Genomic DNA, 22,387 nt, shown 5'->3' on the forward strand with positions numbered 1-22,387 from the left:
GAAAACACCTAAACTAAAATAAAACATAGACATGTCCTCACTGATCTGACAGAAAACCAGACCATGACCTGTTTCTGCAGTTTATCCTCTCCTGTGTCATCCCAAGACTTGGGTTTAGTCTCTTTGTGCCCTTACAGTCTCACACTGAAGGACCGAGCTATTCAAGCAGTAACACCTCACATGCTTTTGCCCTGTTGAAGATACACTGTGGGCCCTTGCATTTAGTGGAGTAAGGAGGTGGGAGAGAAGAGGATAAAGAAGGCAAGCTGCCATGTTAGAAAATTAGTGTAGGCAAGGAAACTTGATGGATGACTAACATTATGAGAGACTGAAATGTCAGCAGAGGTGAAGTCAGTGAGTGTGAGAATCAATTCAGAAAAATTTGGGAATCTCTTTTCAGGTTAAGATATAATTGTCTAACACAATAGGAGTGGCTTTCAAATGTTATTACTGCTAGATCCTTACCAATCTTCAAAATAAAAAAAAAAATTATCTTTCTTTTTGGTCTAGTCTTTTTTGTTACTTATGATTCCTGAAATGATATATTTCCACTGAAGGGGATGCTTACATTGTATTTTTTGCTGTTTGCTTTAAGAAGATGAACAAACCAGAAAAATTCTATTAACCCATCTCCTACTTCATGTCTTTTCCCCAATCCATTTTTCAAAACAAGGCTAAGGTAAATCTTTGGCTAAGGTGAATTTTCTCTTTATGTTGTACTGCAAATGCTTCTGATATCAGCATTTCTATCCAAGGCAGATTTTCCTGTAGGTAACGGAACAACTCAGAGTTTTGCCTGGTGACCATATGAGCTGTGCCATATGAGTCAGTCACCTGCTTATCCTGAGACACTGGCTGTTGGACAGACAGCGCTGGGACTGGGACTGCTGGCATCCTCAGGGCACCTGGTTAGCCCTAGTCTCTCCAGAGAGACAGGGCTGCTCTGAGCCCTCACCTCTGCAGCTCCTGAGCAGACTGACAGGTGGCTGTGACAGCATCGAGCACCCTGCTCATAAGCAGAGATCAGAGTCTAAGGGTTAAAGGACCTGGAGGCACCTTTGTCCCCAGTAGCTCAGGTGACAAGTTGTTAAATTTCATGTCGAGGTCTTATCTGGTTCCCTCAGGATTCAGGTGGCTGGCTCCAAAGACAGGAGAAAAAAAGTTTTAATTTCTTGATGCTCTTTAGTATTGGCAAGGGGAAGGAAATTTTCCTTTGCAACTCAGAGTAAACACATGGACAGAAAACTGAAAACAATAACAAAAAGAAAGCTGGCAGAGAATATAATGTATGAACAGTCTCAAACTTTTATGAGTAAAATAGCACTGCTAGAGAAAATATTTCCAATAAAATGGTCCATTTTGATGGTTCTGCATTTTGAGAAAAAAAATTTTAAATTATTGTTTGTAAGTAACTTTTATCGATCTTCCAAGTCTTACAGTTATGCTTTTGATTTTACATCTCCTCATGCTTAATTAAACTTGTGTTTAGATTTCCTAAGTGAGTGTCTAACAGCCATTTATGATGAAAGAGACAAGTATGTGATGCAAGGGTTTGATATATGGATAGTGAACAGGACTCATACTATATTCAAGGGCATGAAAAGAACAGTGAAAGGCCCTCTACAGGGCAATTAAGCCTTTCTATATTGTCTGTCTGTCTGGGTGATCTGTGGAGATATCTACTTTTGCACCTCAATACTATTTGTCTTCTAAAAAGGTATCAGCTAGAATACAAATAACAGCCACATAAAGAACAGTTTCACCCAAAGATTAAATTATGGATGTTAGAAGAGAGAAATGGAACTGAAGTAATACAGGTAGAATTTGATTCACATTAATGCAGAACCTAAGTATTGATCTTCACATGAAAGTGACCCTCCTGTAGGATTTGGTGACGTAAAAGTCTCAAATGTGAGTATTTCATCATGAGAATTCTGGCTTAAATGGTACTTGTCCTTAGCTCTGCAGATACTGCCTGAAGTGATGATGTTACAGGGACTGGCTTCAGGACAGAGCCACCATCTGTAAGGAAGCCATGGTGGATGTGTATCCACCAATGTAGTCAATAAGCCAGGTTGAGATTCACTGTCCACATGTGCACTACATGCCACTTGTCCAGTTTGCAAATTGCATTGCAGTGCTCAACAGTTAAAGATATTTCAGGGAATACCTTTTATAGGTCTTGCTTTTGTTTCATTTAACATTTTGAATGTTATTAGTTGTTGCCCCAATATATCCTCTTCCTAATATCGGCTGCAACAAACACCCTATGCCTCCATTGTCAGTCTCCAGTCTTGTAATGTACAAAGGGGTTAACAGAGTACAGAGTTAATCAGTGACTTGTACCTTCAACCCTGAATGAACACCCGGTCTGAATTGCTAACATGTTGCATAAAGCTTTCCTGCATTGTGGAAAGACAGTCTGTATTTGTTTTGGAAGAGTTACAGAAGGATACAAACATGACCAGAAATACTGAAAGAAACATTGAATTAATGGACAAATATCTTTCAGAGGGTGAAAAGATTGCCCCAGAAGACATGCTGTTTTCCTACAGAGATATTTTATTCCCTGCTTCAGTTTGTAGCCCAGAGACTTTGGAAGCTCTGAAATCCTTTGAAGCCAGGAGCGATGATGTGATTCTAGTAGGCTATCCTAAATCAGGTGAGTCTTGTTTTTTTGATCAGTAGTCAAATACAAAGTGCTGCAATCTAGAAGTTTGAGCCATCATTTAGCACAGTAGCAATTCCCGAGAAAATCTTATGGTAACATCAGAGTTCATAGGATCATGAATTGAAGTTGTAAGGCATATCTGGAGGTCAAACAATACAACCTCCTGTTCAAAGCCAGGGAAAGAGCTAACCTTCAAAGTTAGGTTTGGTTGTTCAAGGCCTTGTCCAGAAGAGTTTTGAAACATTTGAGGGTGGAGATTCACCACCCGCTGAAATCTTTTACAGTGCTTTCCTACGACAGTGTTTTTTTGGGGAGGAGTGGGGGGTTGGGATTTTGTTTGTTTGTTTGTTTTTACATCAATGCATTCATACATCCTTGTTGTGATAAAGGCACTGTCTTCATTATAAGAGCAATGGAGGTGTGCTTCTGCTTCTACTGAGGGATGGGATGTGTTTCTGAAGCAAGCAGGGTGGCACTTCACAGTATCTGCTTGACAGCTCTGTCCCTGTTGGCTTTTGTCATACCCTTGTTTATTATTGCCCAGTGTCATGACTTAACCTCAGCTGGCAACTCAGCCGCACAGGGGCGACTCACTAATTCAGTCCTGGCGGGATGGGGGAGAGAAACAGAATGGTAAAAGTGAGCGAAGTCATGAGTTGAAATACAGACAGTTTAGCAGGTCAAACAAGAACCGTGTGTGCAAGCAAAGCAAAATAAGGAATTATTTCTTAGTGGCAGACAGATGTTCAGCCATCTCCAGGGCTCCATAACATGTGACGGTGACTTGGTAAGACAAGTACCATGACTCTCAACATTCCCCTTTGGGGAATATTCTTTAGGTCAGTTGGGGTCAGCTGTCCCAGCTGTGTCCTCTTTTAATTTCTTGTGCACCTTCAATCTGCTCTCTGGTGGCTCATTGTGAGAAGGCCTTGGCGCTGTGTAAGCATTGCCTGGCGTAACAAAAATGTCTCTGTGTTATCAACACTGTTTTCAGCACAAATCCAAAACATAGCCCCATACCAGCTACTATGGGGAAAATTAATTCCATTGCAGCAAAACCAGCACACATACTTGTTGAAAGGCTAAAGTACAATATAGAACAAAACTGGTTCACATGGAACCAGATTGACAATATATCCTGTCAGCCAGGTTTACATGGAAAAGTGCAGTTGAATGAATGCACTTCTGGTGTCCTTATCCTTTCAGGAACCAACTGGCTTGAACAAATGGTGCAGGAGTTGGCAGATGCCAAATATACAGAAGAGGAAAGAAAAGAGAGAATAAATGCTGAAAAGAAGGTAGAGATTTTTCAGCGTCTAGAATTTGGAGATCCTGGAATATATGAGGTAAGCAGGAAATGAAAATATTGGCACTGCTCTACTTACAAGTAGTAATAGCTGAAAGAGAATTGCTGATCTCAGAGGTAATGAAGAGCCTAGAGCCTTAACAACAGCTATGTTCTACACAAGTAGCATGTGCTATTGCCCTTGGTGTCTCAATACAAAGGCATTCAGAGGGCACACAGGGCTGAGAAGCCAGAGGGTGCTCCTGCCCTGGAACCAGTGGATTTGATCAGTAAGACCTTTCTTTTGGGTGTCCTGTCCTCAGGCCTGTCTCATGCGAAATGATGTTTGGTGGCAGAGGCTGGCAGAAGCCTACACCACCAGTGCATGCATTCCTGTGAGTTTTCCAAGGGATAAGATCCTTATTCTTTGGACCCACAGTTCTGAAAAGGCACATCACTGAATAAGCTACTTCTGTCTTGTCACCTTTCTCCCTACTTTCTTTAAAGAGGATGAAGAAACTGCCTTCCAGAAGAATTATAGTAACCCATCTGACACCTCAACTCTTGCCTCCATCCATTTTCCAAAACAAGGCCAAGGTGAGTCTTGTCTTTGCAGCACACTGCAAAAGCTTTTTCACCTCAAATTAACTTCCCTCTGTGTGAGATGGGTTTTCTGCTTTTTCACTTGGGCTGGTCAATACACAGGTAGATTTCCAAGGTTTAAGGGACAGCTCTGTGAGCTAAGGCTGTGAAAAAACATCCTCTCCCAGCGGCATCTTTGCTGACTATTATGGCTTGACCCTGGCCAGATGCCAGGGGCCTATTAAAACCACTCCACTACCCTCCCTCCTCCCCCTGCAGCTGGACAAGGAGAGAGGAAGAAAAAAACAGCAAAGGAATTTCATGAGTAGAGATAAGGATTGAGAGAAGGCAGTGTTAAAAGGCAAAACAAACTCAGAGTGAGGATAAAACTTAAATTTTTTACTAACAGAATAAGAGCTAAAGAGTAAGAAATAAAACAGTCTTAAACACACTTTCCAACCACCCCTCCTTCCTTCCATGTTCTCCCTCCTCCCCCTGCATCAGTGCAGGAAGAGAAGTCTACCCATAGGGCAACAAGTCATCCAAGTCTGCTGCACCTGTGGGTCATCCTTCCGTGGGCTGCGGGGAGCAGCCTGCTCCACCATGGTCTTCACCACGGACTACAGGGGGGCTAAAGCTCTGAGTCCTTTCCCTGTCCTGTGGGGTCCTTCCCACGAGAGACAGTCCTTGATGAACCTCTCCAGTGTGAGTCCATCCACCCCTCAGGCAACAGTTCTGTTCAATCTGTTGCCCCGTGGACTACTTCCCCAAGGGGGTGCAGTCCTTCATGGGTTGAGCTGTACCGATGTGGGTCTCCCATGGGGGCCACAAGTCCTACCTGGAAAAAACTGCTCTAGCGTGGGCTTCCCTCTCCATGGGTCACAGATCTTCAGCAGGACTTTGCTCCATTTTGGGCCTCCCACAGGGGGTCACAGCCTCCTTCATGTATCTTCCTGCTCCAGCATGGACTCCTCCATAGACCGCAGGAGGGTTTTCTGCACTCCAATGGTTCTTTATGGGCTGCAGGGCCTTCAGCTCTAAGTCTTTGCCCTGCTTCTGGTGGAGGGGGGGGAAGGCCTCCCTGTCTGGCTGCACTGACCTTGGTGACTGCTCATTCTCCCACAATGGAACTTCTTCTGCCCAAGAACCTTCTCCTCCCCCGTTCTTAAATATATTATCACAGAAGTGCATCTCATTGGCTCAGCCTTGGCCAGCAGCAGGAAATCCCTCCCAGAACTGACTACCATTGGCTTTTCATAGGACAGTGAAAGGTTCTAGTAGCTTCTAACAGAAGCCACCCTGTTCCCCCCCCTCCCCTAAAACCCAGCCACAGGTTAAACCCATGACACTGGCTCAAGAGGGCTGTTGGTGGGTTTGTCTCTGGGTTAACTGTCCCTTCAAATCTCCTTCAGAAAGGTGCCTCCAGGTTTGTGTCAGACAACTGAGCAAGATGAGGAGTTACTCTTTTTGTTTTGACTTGCTTCCAAGACCAGGGTACTTGTGGAAAAGCCACCACAGGCTGAGACTAAGATAATCTTAAATGGGAGTTGTTGCAGAGTGAAGCTGTGGAACTTCTACAGCTTACTTGTGACTCTCTTGTTCAGTAGCCCATGAGCTCATTTTTCTGGAGTGGAACTGGGTCAGAACTGTCTCAAGGGAGTCACTGAAAAGCTTCATTTTCAACCTGAAGCTCACATTAGTGGCAAGTAACCTGCCAAAGCTCTGATTTCTTCTCAAGAAAATGAAATTAGACCAGTATTATATAGTCTGGTGGGCAAGTAAATTTGCAGACAACATCAGTTTGGGTGGGAGTGTTGTTTTACTGGTAGTCTCCGTAGAGGGATTTGGACAGATAATGGGCAGAAGCCAATTTTATGGGGTTCATTATGGTAAGTACTGGGTCCTACCCCGTAACAACCCCATGAAGCACTACAGGCTTGGGGAAGAGTGGCTGGAAAGCTGCCTGGTGGAAAAGGACCTGGGGGTGCTTGCTGACAGCCAGCTGAACATGAGCCAGCATTGTGCCCAGGTGGCCAGGAGAGCGAATGGCATCCTGGCTTTTATCAGAAATAGTGTGGCCAACAGGACAAGAGAAGTGATTATCCCTCTGTATTTGGCACTGGTGAGGCTGCACCTTGAATACTGTGTTCAGTTTTGGGCCTCTCACTATCCTGTTAGAAGGATATTGAGGTGCTGGAGTGTGTCCAAAGAAGGCAACGGAGCTGGTTAAGGGTCTGGAGCACAAGTCTTATGAGGAGCAGCTGAGGGAGCTGGGTTTGTTTAGCCTGGAGAAAAGGAGTGTCAGGGGAGACCTTATTGCTCTCTACAACTGCCTGAAAGGAGGTTGCAGCCAGGTGTGGGTTAGTCTCTTCTCACAAGTAACAAGTGACAGGACAAAAGGAAATGGTCTCAAGTTGCACCAGGGGAGGATTAGATTGGATACTAGAAAAAATTTATTCATGGAAGGTTGTTGAGCATTGGAACTGGCTGCCAGGGAAGTGCTTGAGTCACCATCCCTGGAGGTATGTAAAAAGTGCTTAGGGACATGGTTTAGTGGTGAACTTGGCAGTGCTTAGTTAATGGTTGGACTCAATGATCTTAGAGGTCTTTTCCAACCTAAATGATTCTGTGATACTATGACTCTATGTGATGTGTTGAGAAGATGGTGTTTTGGTCAGCCATCAAATCATAACCACATTATGTGTTTTCTTCCTCTAGATCCTTGTGTTAGTTCGGAACCCCAAGGACACAGCAGTCTCCTATTACCACTTCTACAACAACCTGACACTGCTGCCATCCTTTGCCTCCTGGGATGAATACTTTCAAGACTTCATGAATGGGAAATGTACTTTGCCCTGCATCCTCTGGCATTCCTCCTTACATGAGGGACGTACACAGAGACATGTGCATGGGAATCCTACTCTAACATACCTTGCCAAGGCACTCCCAGAACAGACAGACAGGCCCATATTATAGCAGAAACAGGGAGTACCAGAGAATCAGTTTTGCCTTCAACTCAGAACAGAGATCATGAAAAAGTTTTAACTTTTCCATTCCCACAGCAGAGCTTGTGGTTTGGTGCTACCAAATGGTCATAGGTGGGGCATTCTGCACTGACCTTAGGAGAAAGAACAGACATGTTGAGCTGGTCACTACTTCACCATCCCAGTGCCATGCTTAGAGAGCTGTCTTGACTGACTGATTTGATTTAGGGCCTGTTTTGGGGAGTACTCTACTCAGCTATACCTCTTCTTTCTCTGCAGTGGCCTGGGGATCCTACTTTGACCACCTAGTGGAATGGAACAAATACATCGACAATGAGAGGATCATGACAATAAGCTATGAGGAACTCAAAGAGGTGTGACATTTCATCCAACTCTTCCTTGATGAGTGTACTATGCAACCCTTCTGGTATATATGTGTGTGGGGAAGTAGAAACTCTTGAGTCAAGCCTGTCAGCCCATTTGGAAGGGTGTGCCTTTTCGGAGCTACTCTTATGTTTGGGGGAGGCCTATGTGGGTTAGAAGGAGGATATTCTTGCCTGTTCGTGAAAGGAGTCATATCTACCAGAGGCACACCTGCTTTGAGGAAAGAAGAAAAAGCCTTGAAGCCGAGGGCAGTATGTGTGGATTTCCTCTCTGTTAGAGCTCTTAGAATTCCTTGGTGACATATGTGGGAGACAGCCTCCTCTGCTGTACTTCCCACTGGATTCTGGCTCCATGCCACAGCCACACTGTCAAATCTTTTGTTTTCAACTCTGTGCTATGTGCCTTTGGGCAGGACCAGGTACAGGGGATGAAAAAGATTGCTGCCTTCTTTGGATTCTCCCTCTGTGAGGAAGATTTTTCGAGAATTGCCAAGAAGACCAGTTTCAAAGCTATGAAAGAGAAATCCAGTGAAACCCACGGAAAGTTTGGGGATGTCCTCTTCAGGAAGGGTAAGTCTCTGCAAATGGAGAATCTACCTTCTGAAGTATAACTCTAGAAGGAGTTTTGAATATGTTTCCTCACTTAGCCATGAACTCACTGGACTGTGTAAATTCTCTCCTGTAGCACCTGTACAAGTTTCTGCCAGTGATGGGATTTGGGGGCTGTTTGTGAGAAATTTATCAGAGTGCCAGGCTTAGTGTTCTCAATCATTGCTTCCATATTGCTCTTTTTTTGTGTAGCCCTGGTTAGTTAGGCAAGTGAGGTGCGAAGGTGCAGGCCAACGCTGGTGAGGTTATGCCAAAAACTATGCACCAAGTCTGCCTGGACTCTATGGTTACTCTGTGCAGAGGGGTTGTGGTGTGGCCTTTGCCTGTTGGTCAGGTGATAAGGCTGCACATGTCACTTCATAAAAGTCCCCTTCGGGAAGAGGTGTGCTAATGGGACAAGAGTCTCTTGAACCTCAAGGGAATGCATTGCTCACTGTTCTGCTGGCCTCATAGGCATCTTATTGTTACCTATTCAGTGAGAGCTTAATGTCTCCTCTCAATGGATGTGTCAGTGGTGACCCCAGAGATGGCCCCTCACAGACCTGGGGCCAGTGTCAGAGCTTTGGCAGCCCACCTGCTCCCCGTGGCATCAGGAGTCTCTGGTTTCTGAATACTCCGGGTATGGGCTTGCTTTAATCCCTTTCCTTCACCCCTCCTTGGAGGAAGAGGGATTTAGTCACTCTCCTCTCTACCACCTACCACATGAAACTTCCCTCTTCAGAGGAAGCCATTCATGAATGAGCTTTCCCTTGTGACAAAAGCAGATTCTCCTCTCTTCTGTGTAAAAGATTCATGAAGCCATCATGGAAGCCCCTCTGGAGGGGGAGGGTTGGCATGCAGGCAGCCCACCAGCAGTGCTCCCTGTGGTCTGGCTATAGCCTTTCATTCTGATCTTTGCTACCTTGCTTCTCCCAGGCAATCAGACTTCTCAGGGGAATAAATCAGATCCTGCCTTGTGTAGGCAATGACTCTGTCCCGTTGCTGTGTAGGTATTATTTTCTCCCAGGAGCATCTTCCTTCAGTTTTTTGTACTTGTTTTACACAGGGGTTGTTGGAAGCTGGAAAGATCTCTTCTCTGAGGCTCAGAATGAAGAAATGTACCGGAAATTTGAAGATACCCTAGGAGGAACAAAGATGGCAGCAAAGATAAAATATGATGTGTACTGCAAGGCCTGAAAATAAGCAGATGAGTAGCATGACAGCAAGTCATGTTCCAAAGATGTTTCTCCAAACGTGGATAGTCCCCATTTTTCTTTCCCATGAGAGAACAGAAAAACCCCTTTAAGGACTATCTGGTATCTCCAAGAATTTGGGTGGTAATTCTTAGGTGGGTCCTGGGTCTAGGGCATGTGCTTTGCTTGACGTAACCAAATAAAATGTGTGTATACCTCGAGTGAATACCTGGTGTTCTTCCAGGAGGGATATGGTGCACAAACATCATAGCACCAGTCTGGTGGCCTCCCTGTGTCTGCTCCATGGCCTGAAATGGTTAATAAGGCCTCTGCAGCGCTCAGTGGTGAGGCGGAGAGACCAACACAGAGTCTCTCCTTCTGACACACAGTGGACTTTACATGGATATATGGTGTGGATCTAAACCCACAAATGTCTGTGTACAGGGAGAACATGATAGTCTGGTTTTAGATCTGACATGGCTACCATGGTGTTGACAGGTCAGAAAAGCCTTTGGCACTTTGGCTTCACACATTGATGAAGGGTGGGGCTTCTTGAGCTCTTACAGTCATGAACTCTTAAGCAACGAACAGCTATATGTTTTCTGAAGTGTTTTGCTCCCATTGGCCTCTCTGGGAAAGTAAGTGGCAAGTAGGAAGGACCATGACATTCAAATGAGAGGATCAGGGGAAAGAAGCCCCTTGATGATCCTGTAACTAAATTAGCGCAAAGTGGCTTTATTCAACAATAAATACATTTATACTACATAGTTATGTTTTCCACACCCTCCTTGCTTATGTCAGTGTCCTTGCTTACATCTATGCAAAACTTGCTGCATGACCTCTTGTCACAACCATTCTTTTGGGAAACTAAGAAAAACTAAGGAAATGTCTGTCTGGCAAAGGGAATTCAGTTCCTCGGAAGAGGGATTTCTCTGACATATTCCCAGACAGATCTATCTGTCGGACACTTACACTGAACTAAGATTAAAAACAGAGCAATCAGCAACCAAAAATATAATTAAAAAAATTGGAAAATTGTTAAGTCCCTGTCCAAGTGGTCCTCAGGACTGCCCCCACCATGCCCATGACCCAGGATCCCATATCAGCCCCTGGGGTTGTCATCCCCTGCTCCAGTGATGCCTCAGCAGAATCAGACTTCAGCTTCTCACAGTCTGCGCTGTCTGGCCAGCAGCCCTGCCAAGCTGAACCCATTCACAGACCCACATGCCGACCAATCCTCAGCCCATCACTTTTTCCCAGGAAAGTGTTCGATGCCTTCGGCTGAGGCTTGCTGCCCTGGTGCTCCCAGCTGCCCTGCACCCTGCACCGGGATGGGCACTAAGTGTTGGGCCCTGCCTCATGCCTCCCTGGCAGGAATAATGAGAAGTGCTGTAGATTTATCTTTGATGGGCCACTCACAACCTGCTTCCCAGTCAGATTTTCTGAATGTCTGTGCAAGAGTTGCCCATGTGAAATTGCTTTGCTTGGAGAGGTATGTTTGTTCAAATTTGACGATTCTGGGTTTGTAGGTTTTCATGTCCAGAAGAGAAGGACTTCATCTTATTCTGGGCTTCTGTGGATAAAAAGACACAAGCCACCATGACCCATAATTTTGGAATTAATAACATTTTGACCTAATACTTAGTACAGGTCCTTTTCTATTTACTACATGGTGATATCAAAAGCTATCTAGATAACAGAAAGCAGTGTGCAATCTCAGTGTCTACAAGGAGTTGGACAAGGAGTCGAACAAAGGAACAAGACTGACAAAAAATGGGAAAGCATCCCTGAAATATTCAAAAGGCTTTTACTAAAATGAAAAGGGGACATCTCAAGATCTATTGGTTTTTTTCCCTGCAAAGACATTTTGCAACCTGAGGGGCCTTAGCAGCCCAGAAACTTTGGAAACTCTGAAATGCTTTTAAACCAGGAGTGATGATGTGATTCTCACCAGCTTTCCTAAAATAAATCTTTCTTGCTTGATGAAGTGTCCACTGCTGCAGTCCAGAAGTGTGTAACTGCACATGACAGAGCAATAATGCCCATGACAGGGTAATGGTGACTTCAGACTGCTGCGAATGCATAGGATCAGGAGTTGTTCCATGAAGGAGGGCAGAAGGACTTGTGTTTCCATAGACTTCCTCTTGCAGGATGTAGGTCTTTCCTAGGTGCTGGCTGGAGGTACAGGCACACCTGCCACCCAGAATCTTGGACCCTTTTCCTCTCCCTTCCGATGCCTTTCAATCCCAGCATTTGGGATTACTGGTTACCTTTATGTTTTCTCCCAGTCACTTAGAGAAAAAACTTAACAGGTCATTTGAAGAAAAAAATAAAAAAGAGGAGTTTATATTTGATCTTCATTACATCCACTTAATGCTCAACTTGAAATTTTTTTTCTCACACAGGAAAGGTATAAAATTGTGAGGTTTTATGTAAATATCAAAAGTGTTTTAAAGATAATTTGATCTCTGAGTTGTAACATCTCAAAGTTTCAACCAATCTTAAAAGAACTGTGTTAGAAAATGCTTTATGTGACTCATTTTAAATGTAACATGGCCAGCATTCAACTCACTTAATTAGATGATGTGATGGTAAATGATGACTAAGCTTAGAGAGATGCAGCCTAACTTTTAGCTCAACAGATGGAAAGGACTTCTGGCTTCTAAAACAACGTTTTTCACAGAAATTATTGCAATATGACTTGGAGAGATGAGCTCAGACTCTCCTGATTGTTAAAAGGCAAAACCTGGTTTTGGTTATTAGGAGATAATGTTTGCACAGAAATACCTCTGAAGAGCAGTAAAAGCTTTGGATGGGACTTGAATTATCTAGCCTGTGAAGACTGTCACTTTTAACTGATTCTTCCAATTTTTAAAATATTTTCTTTTCAGAAATTGATAAATTATACTTTCTTTTGACTAAGTTGTCATTCCAGGCTACTATCCATTTGTTTCTAGGCATATAGTAATCAGTCTTTTCTGATTTGTGAGATCTTCTAGTTTCTCAGCTGTTGTTACCCGACCCTACTTAAAGGATTTCCTTCTTCTGACCTCTCAGCCTATTTGTGCTTCTGGGTGTACATGCTGGAAACCTTGACTATAATAAAAGTCCCTTCCTAAGACACACAGTTCTTAATATTTTTCCTTGCTTGGTTTTTTAGTTTCATTTATAGTTCATGGAACTATCTGTTTCTAGTAAAATGTTTATTTTGTATTTGCTTCCAATCCCATTAAAGAGAAGAAAAAATTATCTTCCAGAAGATTGATATCAACCTCATGTCCTGCCCCATTTGTACCTTTTCAAATCAAGGCTGAGGGGAAAACTTTTTGCTTTAATCTGAAACTAGTTATTTATAACATTTTCATACAGATTAGCTTTCAATTTCCTGTGTGTCTTTTCTGAGTCTGTATGTAGGCTTTAGAGTGGTAATACATTTCTGAATGTGAAGTGATAATTGCTGTTTATAAGGATTAGGGACACACATTCTCTTTAGGCACCATAGGTTGTTGTTGCCTTCACTCATCTCTGCAAAAAACAAATGTTCCCTCAAATTTCCTTGGGGAGCTGCTCCCCGGCCTTTTTCGTCCCAAATAATCCAGACTAGGATATCTTTAAGCTAATTGTGAAAGGATCTTGAGTTGTCCATAGCTTAGAGGTAAGCCTAACTAGACTGTTTCTTTACAATGTACACACCATAATCGCCTAGAGGGCTATAAACTTCTAAAGGCTACATTTACCTTTAGCTAAACTAGGGCAATCAATATTTAAGATACAGAAACTCAGTTTCAACTGAGTGAGAACATAACAATATAACAGACCTTTCTACTCACAGTTCTTTGTCTCAGTCTAGCAATATTTTGTGGCATTTTGGGTTGCATCAGGCCCCACACAGGCTGAATATTCCTGAAAAATTTGATCTCATGGCTGCTCCAAAGGCTAGGCTTACTTCCCTCTTCTGACTGCAGTTGTCTGCTCTTTCTTTTGCATGAGCTCTTGTGTTTGTCTGACGCCCCCAGCTTTTTGAAGCAGCACAAAATACACACTTTCAGTGGCAGCAAGCTGTCAGATTGTCCCAGATGTCTTGCACAACCTCACCCTTGGTGCCTCTGAGTCACTAAGAAAGAAATTTTTCTATTGCTTCAGAGACTTGGATCTGTCATTTTCTGCTTCTTTCAGGCATCTCCTAATATCTGCCCTTCCCGCAGGCTTCCTCCCTATGTGGTCATGCCCCCAAGCTCCAGAAAATTCAGAAGACTTTCCCAGCTCAGGGCTCTCCTTCACCCAGAGCAGGGCAGGCACAGCAAGGCAAACAGGCAACCCCCTGGCTGGCCACTGAAAGGGAACAGGGTAGACACAGCACTCTGTGCATGCACTGACATACAACCTCCCTCTCCCTCATGCCTGGACAGGGGCAGCAGTGGTTGTAGATATGCTGGAAGTCGTAGTATTTTGGCTAGAAGGGAAACTGGACTTGTTTCTCTAAGAGGAACTTTGGACCTAAAATCCAATGGTGATCATTTCATGTTTATTGCATTCCCTTTGTTTTTTTAGCAAGAAACACGTTCAATAATTGAAAAATATAGAATTTGTATCTTTGCTGTCAAGACACAGCTTACTAGCAAAGGTGTACATTAATTATTTTTCAAAACAGTATCGACAATTTAAAAAAATGTTAAAAATATATATTTTCTGAGTATTTAACATATTTTTTCTGGCCGCTGAGTTGCATAATTAAGTTTTTTTCACATCCAGAACATCAAAGATAAAGCCATTTTTACGTCTACTTTTACTTGTGCTGCTAGGATGAGTACTTCACATCCTTATGTGAGAAGGTACTTCGTGAGAGGGGTACTTTCCATTGTCTAGAAAGATATTCTGATTATTAGTGTGTACAGGTAAAAATAGCTGTAGCTAAAGTGAGCCTAGTTTTTTTTGGCAATTAACAAAAAATTAGGACTTGACCTTGTGTTTGGCAGAAACTCTGTTTTTTGACATAGTGTTATTTATGTCTTTCCAACAGAAATGTATGCAAACACTTCATGTATTATTTCTAAGGTTCCAAAGGCAGAGATGTGATGAGGTTCTGCAGCGAACCTCTCCTAGCAAGTGACTGAGCCAGTGTTTAATGACAGGGGCTGGTTTTGTGCATTTGGCTTCTTCACTCCCACTAAGGCAGTGCATGTTGGCTGCTGCAGCTGGAACCTGATGAAGGGAATTGTGTAGGGAGGCCACTGTACCCTCTTCAGTGATTCCTCTGTGCCTCACTACCTCTATCTGACATTCTGATGGCTGATAAGAAGCAACTCTGGGCTGCCTGAGCAATGTTCATTTATCAGAGAACTGCTCTGCCTGGGATCCAAGGGAAAAGGGAAGGATGGACTGAAACAGGTTGGATGTAGTCCTCAGACTTCTTGTTGGACAGTTGATGAGTAGGACTTATTTTTTGCAGACATGTAACTGTTTACAACCTGTGCAAAGCACAACATCACAGCAATCAGACTGGCGTAATTGCCTGGACATTTGCTTATATTAATAGAAACAAAAACAAACAAACCAACCCCATAAAAAATGTTAGTTATGTATGATTCAGTAAAAGTTTATTAAAGTCTTGGGTTCATAAGAAAAATTTTCACAAGCTAAGACTGGTTTGTGGTATGGACAGTTTCATTCATTCATTTTCATTGCTTGTAATAAAATATCAATTACCTATCTTTGAGGCTTTGTTGTTACTATTTGTAAAAATTCCAGAGACAAGACATGTTGAGTACTATATCCTGCATAAAATGGAGCAGTAAAATTCTTGAGTGGCAATTTTTTTGAGAGGAATAAGGTGTAACATGACAGTGAGAAAGACTGTTATCAGGAAAAAACTCACACTACATTAAAATATACAGAGATGGAAGGTTCTGAGAGAAAATGTTCTTACAGGCATAGATGATGATAATTATTTCACAGACATACATGCTAAAATATTTGAAGTATTCTTTTGGAAGGTTCTTCCTGAATTGAAATCTAATAAAGCACCTCCTGAGTATAATTCTGCTGGAGAAGGAGAAGAAGAAGAAGGAGAAGGAGATGGAGAAGGAGAAGGAGAAGGAGAAGGAGAAGGAGAAGGAGAAGGAGAAGGAGAAGGAGAAGGAGAAGGAGAAGGAGAAGGAGAAGGAGAAGGAGAAGGAGAAGGAGAAGGAGAAGAAGGAGAAGGAGAAGAAGGAGAAGGAGAAGGAGAAGGAGAAGGAGAAGGAGAAGGAGAAGGAGAAGGAGAAGGAGAAGGAGAAGGAGAAGGAGAAGGAGAAGGAGAAGGAGAAGGAGAAGGAGAAGGAGAAGGAGAAGGAGAAGGAGAAGAAGGAGAAGGAGAAGAAGGAGAAGGAGAAGGAGAAGGAGAAGGAGAAGGAGAAGGAGAAGGAGAAGGAGAAGGAGAAGGAGAAGGAGAAGGAGAAGGAGAAGGAGAAGGAGAAGGAGAAGGAGAAGGAGAAGGAGAAGGAGAAGGAGAAGAGGAAGCTTTAACTGTTGCTTAATACTATTTTCTCTTCTACAGTGGCTGTGGATTTGATTTCACTGTGCAACTGAGTGAAACAGGCATTTCAGTGATGAATATCTAGAGTCAATAATCTGTGAGGAATCAAATGTAGTGGGGTTAATTATTTCAAATAAAGCATATTTCAACTTTTAGTCAGAGTATTACTAAAATCATGTACAGCAGGGTCATAATGACCCATTAAAGTCAGTTCAATGATGCTGCAAAACAGAAATAGTCAGGAAATTGCTGTTCCTGCAAGTAACATTAAAAGAATGTATATTCATGCAATATACATGTATATTTATGCTGGCTTTTATTGAAACTTGAAATAACTTGAAATAACAAATTTTGGGGAAAAAAAATGGAAAACTTTGCATAAAATTTCTATTCAGTCAAAAAGCCTTTTTCTTCTTGGAAAACATTTTGGCAGGAGCTCTTACCATATACATTGAAATGCATTTTGAAACACTAAAAATTAGGTTTGAATATGACATAATTCTAATGAAATCCTTTGGAAAAAGAGGAATTTTGCCAACAAAAATGTAATAAAGAAGCTAGGCTTTATAAACAAAAGCACTTTATATTGCAAGCCATATGTCCAGTGCCCTCTCTGATGATTCTTGGCATCCAAAGTATGCATACCTACACACAGATGTAAATCCCCAGTCTTTTGACCAAATCAGAACAACACTTAGAGGTTCACTTTTATTCCTAAATTATCTGGAATATGTTGGCCATGTATGAATACAGTCAGTGACCTCATTTTAAAAATTACAGAGCATTTATTTTCCATGGGTATCAGTAGATGGTGATAGCATGGAATAGCTCTTAAAATCAGACCCGATAACATCATCATAAAGATACATAAAGATACTTTGGACAGAAATTTTGCCCAGTATAGCGTTATTTTTTTTAAAGTTCCAGTATGTTGTCATGGAATTTAAATTACAGGACTGAATTGAAGAGTTAACTATAAAATACATATCCTATAGATGGAGTTGAAAACTGCATTGCAGTAGCGTGAAATATTATACATTTGGCAAAAGTGCTTAGCTACTGCTTGCATGTGACCTTTCCTATTGGTCTTACTCCAGAAGAAAAATGTCTTCTAAGTGTTTCTTCAAGAAGTCTGAAATAGATAGACATACAGGGGATGCTACCCTGCCATCAGATAGCCTGCTTCCTTAGTTCAGTATCTCCCCATCCACTGGGGTCAGTTCCCTGGGAAGTGTGCTTTTGGCTCATACCCTATATCATCCCAGAAAACTCATTGTTACAAAAATGGAGTCATAAGCTGTGTCAATGAGTCTACCAGTTTCCTGGAAGTTAGTAGTAGTACAGTGTTTCCCACTTGCATCATTTTGTATGGACAATGTAGCCTTGCATGAGGGGAAACGTCTGCCCACTGCTTCCCTCTCTATTCTGCCTCTTAGATTTCCTCAGTGGAGCTGGGACCCAAAACCTGTGCACAGCAAGCCCAGGGAAAACTGTGAAGCCTACAGTAACACTGCTAAAACTCTGCCAAAGGTAGAGCTAAAATATAATTCTGCATAAATTCTGCATCAGAATAAAATGCTGGGAATCAGAAGAGTAGCTAAATTCCCTGGGTTTCCTTGACTAGTGGAGATTGAAGCAGCTGCAAAGAAGACCATTTTCAAAGCTATAAAAGAGAAACCCTCAGAAACCCAAAAGCATTTGGGAATATTTTTTTTCAGAAAAGGTGAGCTGACAATTCTTTGTAGGCAGCTGTAAAAAAATATGTTCTATTTCTTAGTACTAATATATCTCACAATTGTGCTTATTAACTCGCGTTACACAGAAAAATATGTGTATTCATTTACAAAATTATGCCAAGTACTATTGAGGTTACCTAAGTTCAGCTACTTAAAAGTTAGATATCTATGCTACTTATTTATGTGTCTTCCCAATGGAAAGAGGGAAACGCTTGCAGCAGAAAGTTCATTACTCTATTGTTAGACATCAGTGTTGGGGTATTGCCTCATGGAGGTACCCACTCTTCCCTGAAACTGTTTTGGTCTCTGAGGAAGTCTCATTCAAAATTACAACAATTTCTGTATCATTTATTTAAGAGCAATCTATTGAAGGGTTATGTTATGGAAAAATAGGCCATATTTGAAAATAAAAAGTCAGCTGAGCAATACAGATCAGTTACTGCAGATTCCTAGTGATATTAATTGTAGGTTTTCCTCACCAAGGCTAAGCACAAGTGACCTGCTCTATTTGACCTCGGTGGAGCAAGCTGGAATCTTACCATTTTGTCTGCTGGTAAATATGACATAAAGTTTCTGTGAACTAAAAGAAAAATCACTTGGATTTTTATATCCTGTTGAAAAATTCCATTTACTCCATGAATGTTATGTTTGCTTTTAGATGAAGCTCAGGCACATGGTGTGACTGTTGGGGATGGTCCTATGCAGGGCTAAGGGCTGGACTCAATGATCCTTGTGGGTCCCTTCCATCTCAGCATATTCTGTGATTCTGTATGTGCCTTATTGGATCAGAAGAAGTATTTAATATCTTGAATGGAGTCTAAGCAAGAATTAAAGTACACAAATGTAATATTTTTCATCCTGTAAACCACAGCTCAGGTGCTGCCTAACCCCAGAGGTGATACAACTCCATTTTTGTCTTAAAGGTCTCTAGACACCCAAACTCTTCTTCAAGATGTGCCCCAGAACTCTTCTGTCTTAACAGGCTCTGAGCCCTGGGGCTTCTTGAAATCATATACAGCTCATTTGAACTTCACAGTTAGATCTCATCTTTCCCTTATACTCAGCACTTTTGAAATATGAGTGCTCTTTATGAGTCTCCATCTGGACCTCTCCAGATGGAAACAGCTGAAAACGCTAACAATTTTTACAAACCTTTTGCAAAGCATGTAGTGTTGATTCTCCAGAACAGCATTCAGTACAATAAAATGCTTGCTAATTCTGGTCTGCCTACACAAGCCCAGGAGAACAATCTTTATTTTGCTAAAATTGTATATTTAGCCTGTCACTTTTAAAATGCTTTCTTCACCTCGGAATTACTTGGAGGCTGAAAGGCTCACAACAGCTCTTCTAGTAATTGCAACCTGGCTCAAAGTCCTTGGCATTGGGCTGAGGAGAAATGTGCCAACCTGGGAAGCAGGGTCTTCTGGTCGCCTGAAGGGAAACATTGGCAGAAGGCTAAGGCACTATGGGGAAAACATTCGAAAGCTAATGGCATATGAAACAGTGCTTTATGTGTTGGTTAATATAGCACAGCATAATTTCGGTTTTCTCTGCAAAAATATTCAAGGGAGAAAAAAAAAGAAATTCCCATTTTCTTCCCTGAACTTAAGTTTACAGACTTCCCACAGAAACTTAATTTAAAGGCCAGTTATGAAAGCCAGCCTATGTTTTCCACAAAGTTGTGTCTGAGTACAATTTTTCAGCTGCTGCTTGTCTGGCATGCTGAGAAGAGCTGGGCAGTTCTACACAGGAGTTGCAGTTTCATCTCATTTAAAGATTGTTTGAGTAACATGCACTTGGGGCAGCATCTTAAGCCCTCTCTATAGTTACTGTAAAGCAGTAAATCCCACTGAGTCGCAGAGTGAGTCTGAATTTAGAAGCATCGAATCAACTTCTGGCCTCCACTGGCACTACAGCAACTATGTTTCTACTTGACATCCTGCAGATGCAGATGAAGATGGAAATGAATTCTGTCCAACTGTGCCCAGTACCAGCACTGGGCTCACCATATCATCATACCACTAGGAATTATTGATTCTGAAGTGAGTGAGTTTAAACTACTGGGATGAAAGGGAAAGCAGTCAGGCTCCACATGCATGAGAAGGCAGATCATTAGGAATTTTGTTGTCAGGAGACCAGAAGTCCAAAGTGTTTCTAGCTGTAAAGGTTACACCCCCTAATACATTTTTTTTTTCCGTCTTCCTGTGTGCCTTTTAATGCCACTTATCTCCAAGAACACATCGCTTAGAGTAAATCTTATCATTCATGTGCTTATTTTCAACTTTTTGGGCAGTATGGACTTTTCTCTATCAGCATAGACTCACTCTTTCACAAAGATATTTTCAGCTTACCATTAGAAATGTTCTTGCCTAGTTTTCTGCTAGTTGGGAAGGAAGAAAGGAGCAGGTGAAACATCCTTCGGGCTTCAGTGGATGGTCAACAATGGCTTCCACCTGTATGAGGAGTCACAGTTTAACCTGTGTGATGTACATATACACAAATGTGGAGCAAAAAGACTGTCAGACAAGTAAACTCAGCCGAAGAATCAGCTGGAACATATTACTTCAACACTTTTCTTTTGAAATGCACAGTTTTTGCACCACTGCAAAGCCATCCCAGTAAATAATCTTTGAAAACACATAGGGTATATCCAGATGTGTGTGCATTGTCAGATTTTACAGTTTGTGCTTCATTCTACTTTAGGGGCATTTAATCTGTACAGTCTCTGAAAGTCTTCTTGTTGTGCATGCCCACACCTCTAGCTAACAGGGGGGATGAGGACCTTAGAGGCAGTGTCTTCTGAGAGGATGGCTTGCTCCTTGTCTTAGACACAGAAAATATATGCTGCTATAGCATCACTATGCCATGGGCAAGAAAACTTACCCCAGGATGTAGATCTCCCTGGATATCACTGAAAAATATTTGGCAAGGAATTGAATTGTGCTGGGGTTTATGTTGGAAGCAGTTTTGTAACTTAATTTTGTGCAGCTGAAGACATCACTTGAGACTCCTAGTGGGAATCAAAAGCTTGGGAAGGGTCTCCTAGCCCCACATGACTGTTTTAACCTGTTCTAGAATCCCACACAAACGCAGATAGGATAATGGTACTACATAGTCTCTATCCAAAAGGACTGTGATATTAACATTTGCAAACTAGTTTTAAAAATACCTTTGATACCGTATCTTTTACATTTTTATGTGTGGGGTTTTTTTTTGTTGGTGCTATAACTAAATTTATCAGATGAGAGTTTTCATGGTATTAATAAATCCATTTATTAGCAAATATTGATAGAATATGTAGGCAATGCAGCTTTCATTTTATCCCAGTTTTAAAAGATGACAGTATTCACTGAATATAGAAAGTGTTCCTAGAATTTTATAGGGATGAAAATAAAAGAGTTCCATAAAGTAAACAGGAGAGTCATATGAGTTATTGTAAAAGCAGAGGGAAATGTATCCTCTCCAGAGTCTTTGACTGTTTTTTAAAAAGTCAGCCCTGTTGAATTCTGTAATGAGAACAGATATTTCTTGTTAAATATTTGCAGAAAAAAATATGTAGGACACAGAAAATTAGAAGAATTTTCAGCTGTGCTGTGAATACACAACTTCCACCAGCACTGATGGTAATGAGGGCACTAGCACTCTGGGGAAGCAAGCCCACTGAAATAGCTAGCCGAGCTCTCAGACAATAGCGAATCTAGTGGGTAATGCTCTTGTTTCTACTCTACCTACAGGCAACACCCGTTTGTGTCTCAGGGATCTGCATTAGTTTCAAAAGGGAGAGGCAGAAGCCCTTAGTGTCACTTCCATATCCTTTGATAACCTGCTGGCATTTTGATTTCAATAAAGACTTGCCTTCTCTGTGCTCTAGCAGTAGCAAAATAACCTGCACATTTGTCGATGCTTTTAAGAGATATCCTGTGCTCCTAAATTGTTCCCTGTGATGTCTCAAAAAGGACACCAGAGGGCAGAAACGATTGACTGCTTTCCAGAGCCAGACTGGCAGGGATGCGGAGCCCAGCGTGCCCCTTTGTCCAGGCGTGAGCTATGTTTGGATGAGGCTGATGTGGCCAGTGGGGTGACTTTGCACGGACAGACCTCTTCCAGGCTGGTACGCTGAGCTGCTTCTCTACCGTTGCACTGGAGACAGGTCCTCCCTCACCTCCTCGTGACTAAACTCAAACCAGATGGTACCTCCCAAAGTGAACAGACATTTCTTTCTTCATTTAGTGCAAGAGTAATAGATACAAAATGTTAAAAATGCAAAATACAACAAGTGGCATGATAAATGTTGTTCTGTGTCAGAGTCACTCAAGTATGAAACGACTTGTTAGACACATCTCGATAAACAATCAGGCAGCTTTAAATAGCCTTACAAGGAAAAAAGAAATTAGTACATTTTCCCTTTGAAGTTTTGACAAGGGTAGCAATCACAGATTGCACTATTTTTA

General features: G+C 42.1%; 1 protein-coding gene across 1 annotated transcript; it reads left to right on the top strand.

Moving 5' to 3' along the window:
- Nucleotides 1-2,373: 2,373 nt before the first annotated feature.
- On the top strand, nucleotides 2,374-9,907 carry LOC135408394 (sulfotransferase 6B1-like). The gene is made up of 7 exons (XM_064643564.1): nucleotides 2,374-2,662; nucleotides 3,878-4,017; nucleotides 4,464-4,553; nucleotides 7,257-7,383; nucleotides 7,802-7,896; nucleotides 8,319-8,475; nucleotides 9,560-9,907. The coding sequence occupies exons 1-7, from the start codon at nucleotides 2,461-2,463 to the stop codon at nucleotides 9,688-9,690; spliced, it is 942 nt and encodes a 313-aa protein (XP_064499634.1). The 5' UTR covers nucleotides 2,374-2,460; the 3' UTR covers nucleotides 9,691-9,907.
- Nucleotides 9,908-22,387: the final 12,480 nt, after the last annotated feature.

This window comes from Pseudopipra pipra, unplaced genomic scaffold (assembly GCF_036250125.1).
Source record: "Pseudopipra pipra isolate bDixPip1 unplaced genomic scaffold, bDixPip1.hap1 HAP1_SCAFFOLD_408, whole genome shotgun sequence".
Classification (NCBI taxonomy): Eukaryota; Metazoa; Chordata; class Aves; order Passeriformes; family Pipridae; genus Pseudopipra; species Pseudopipra pipra.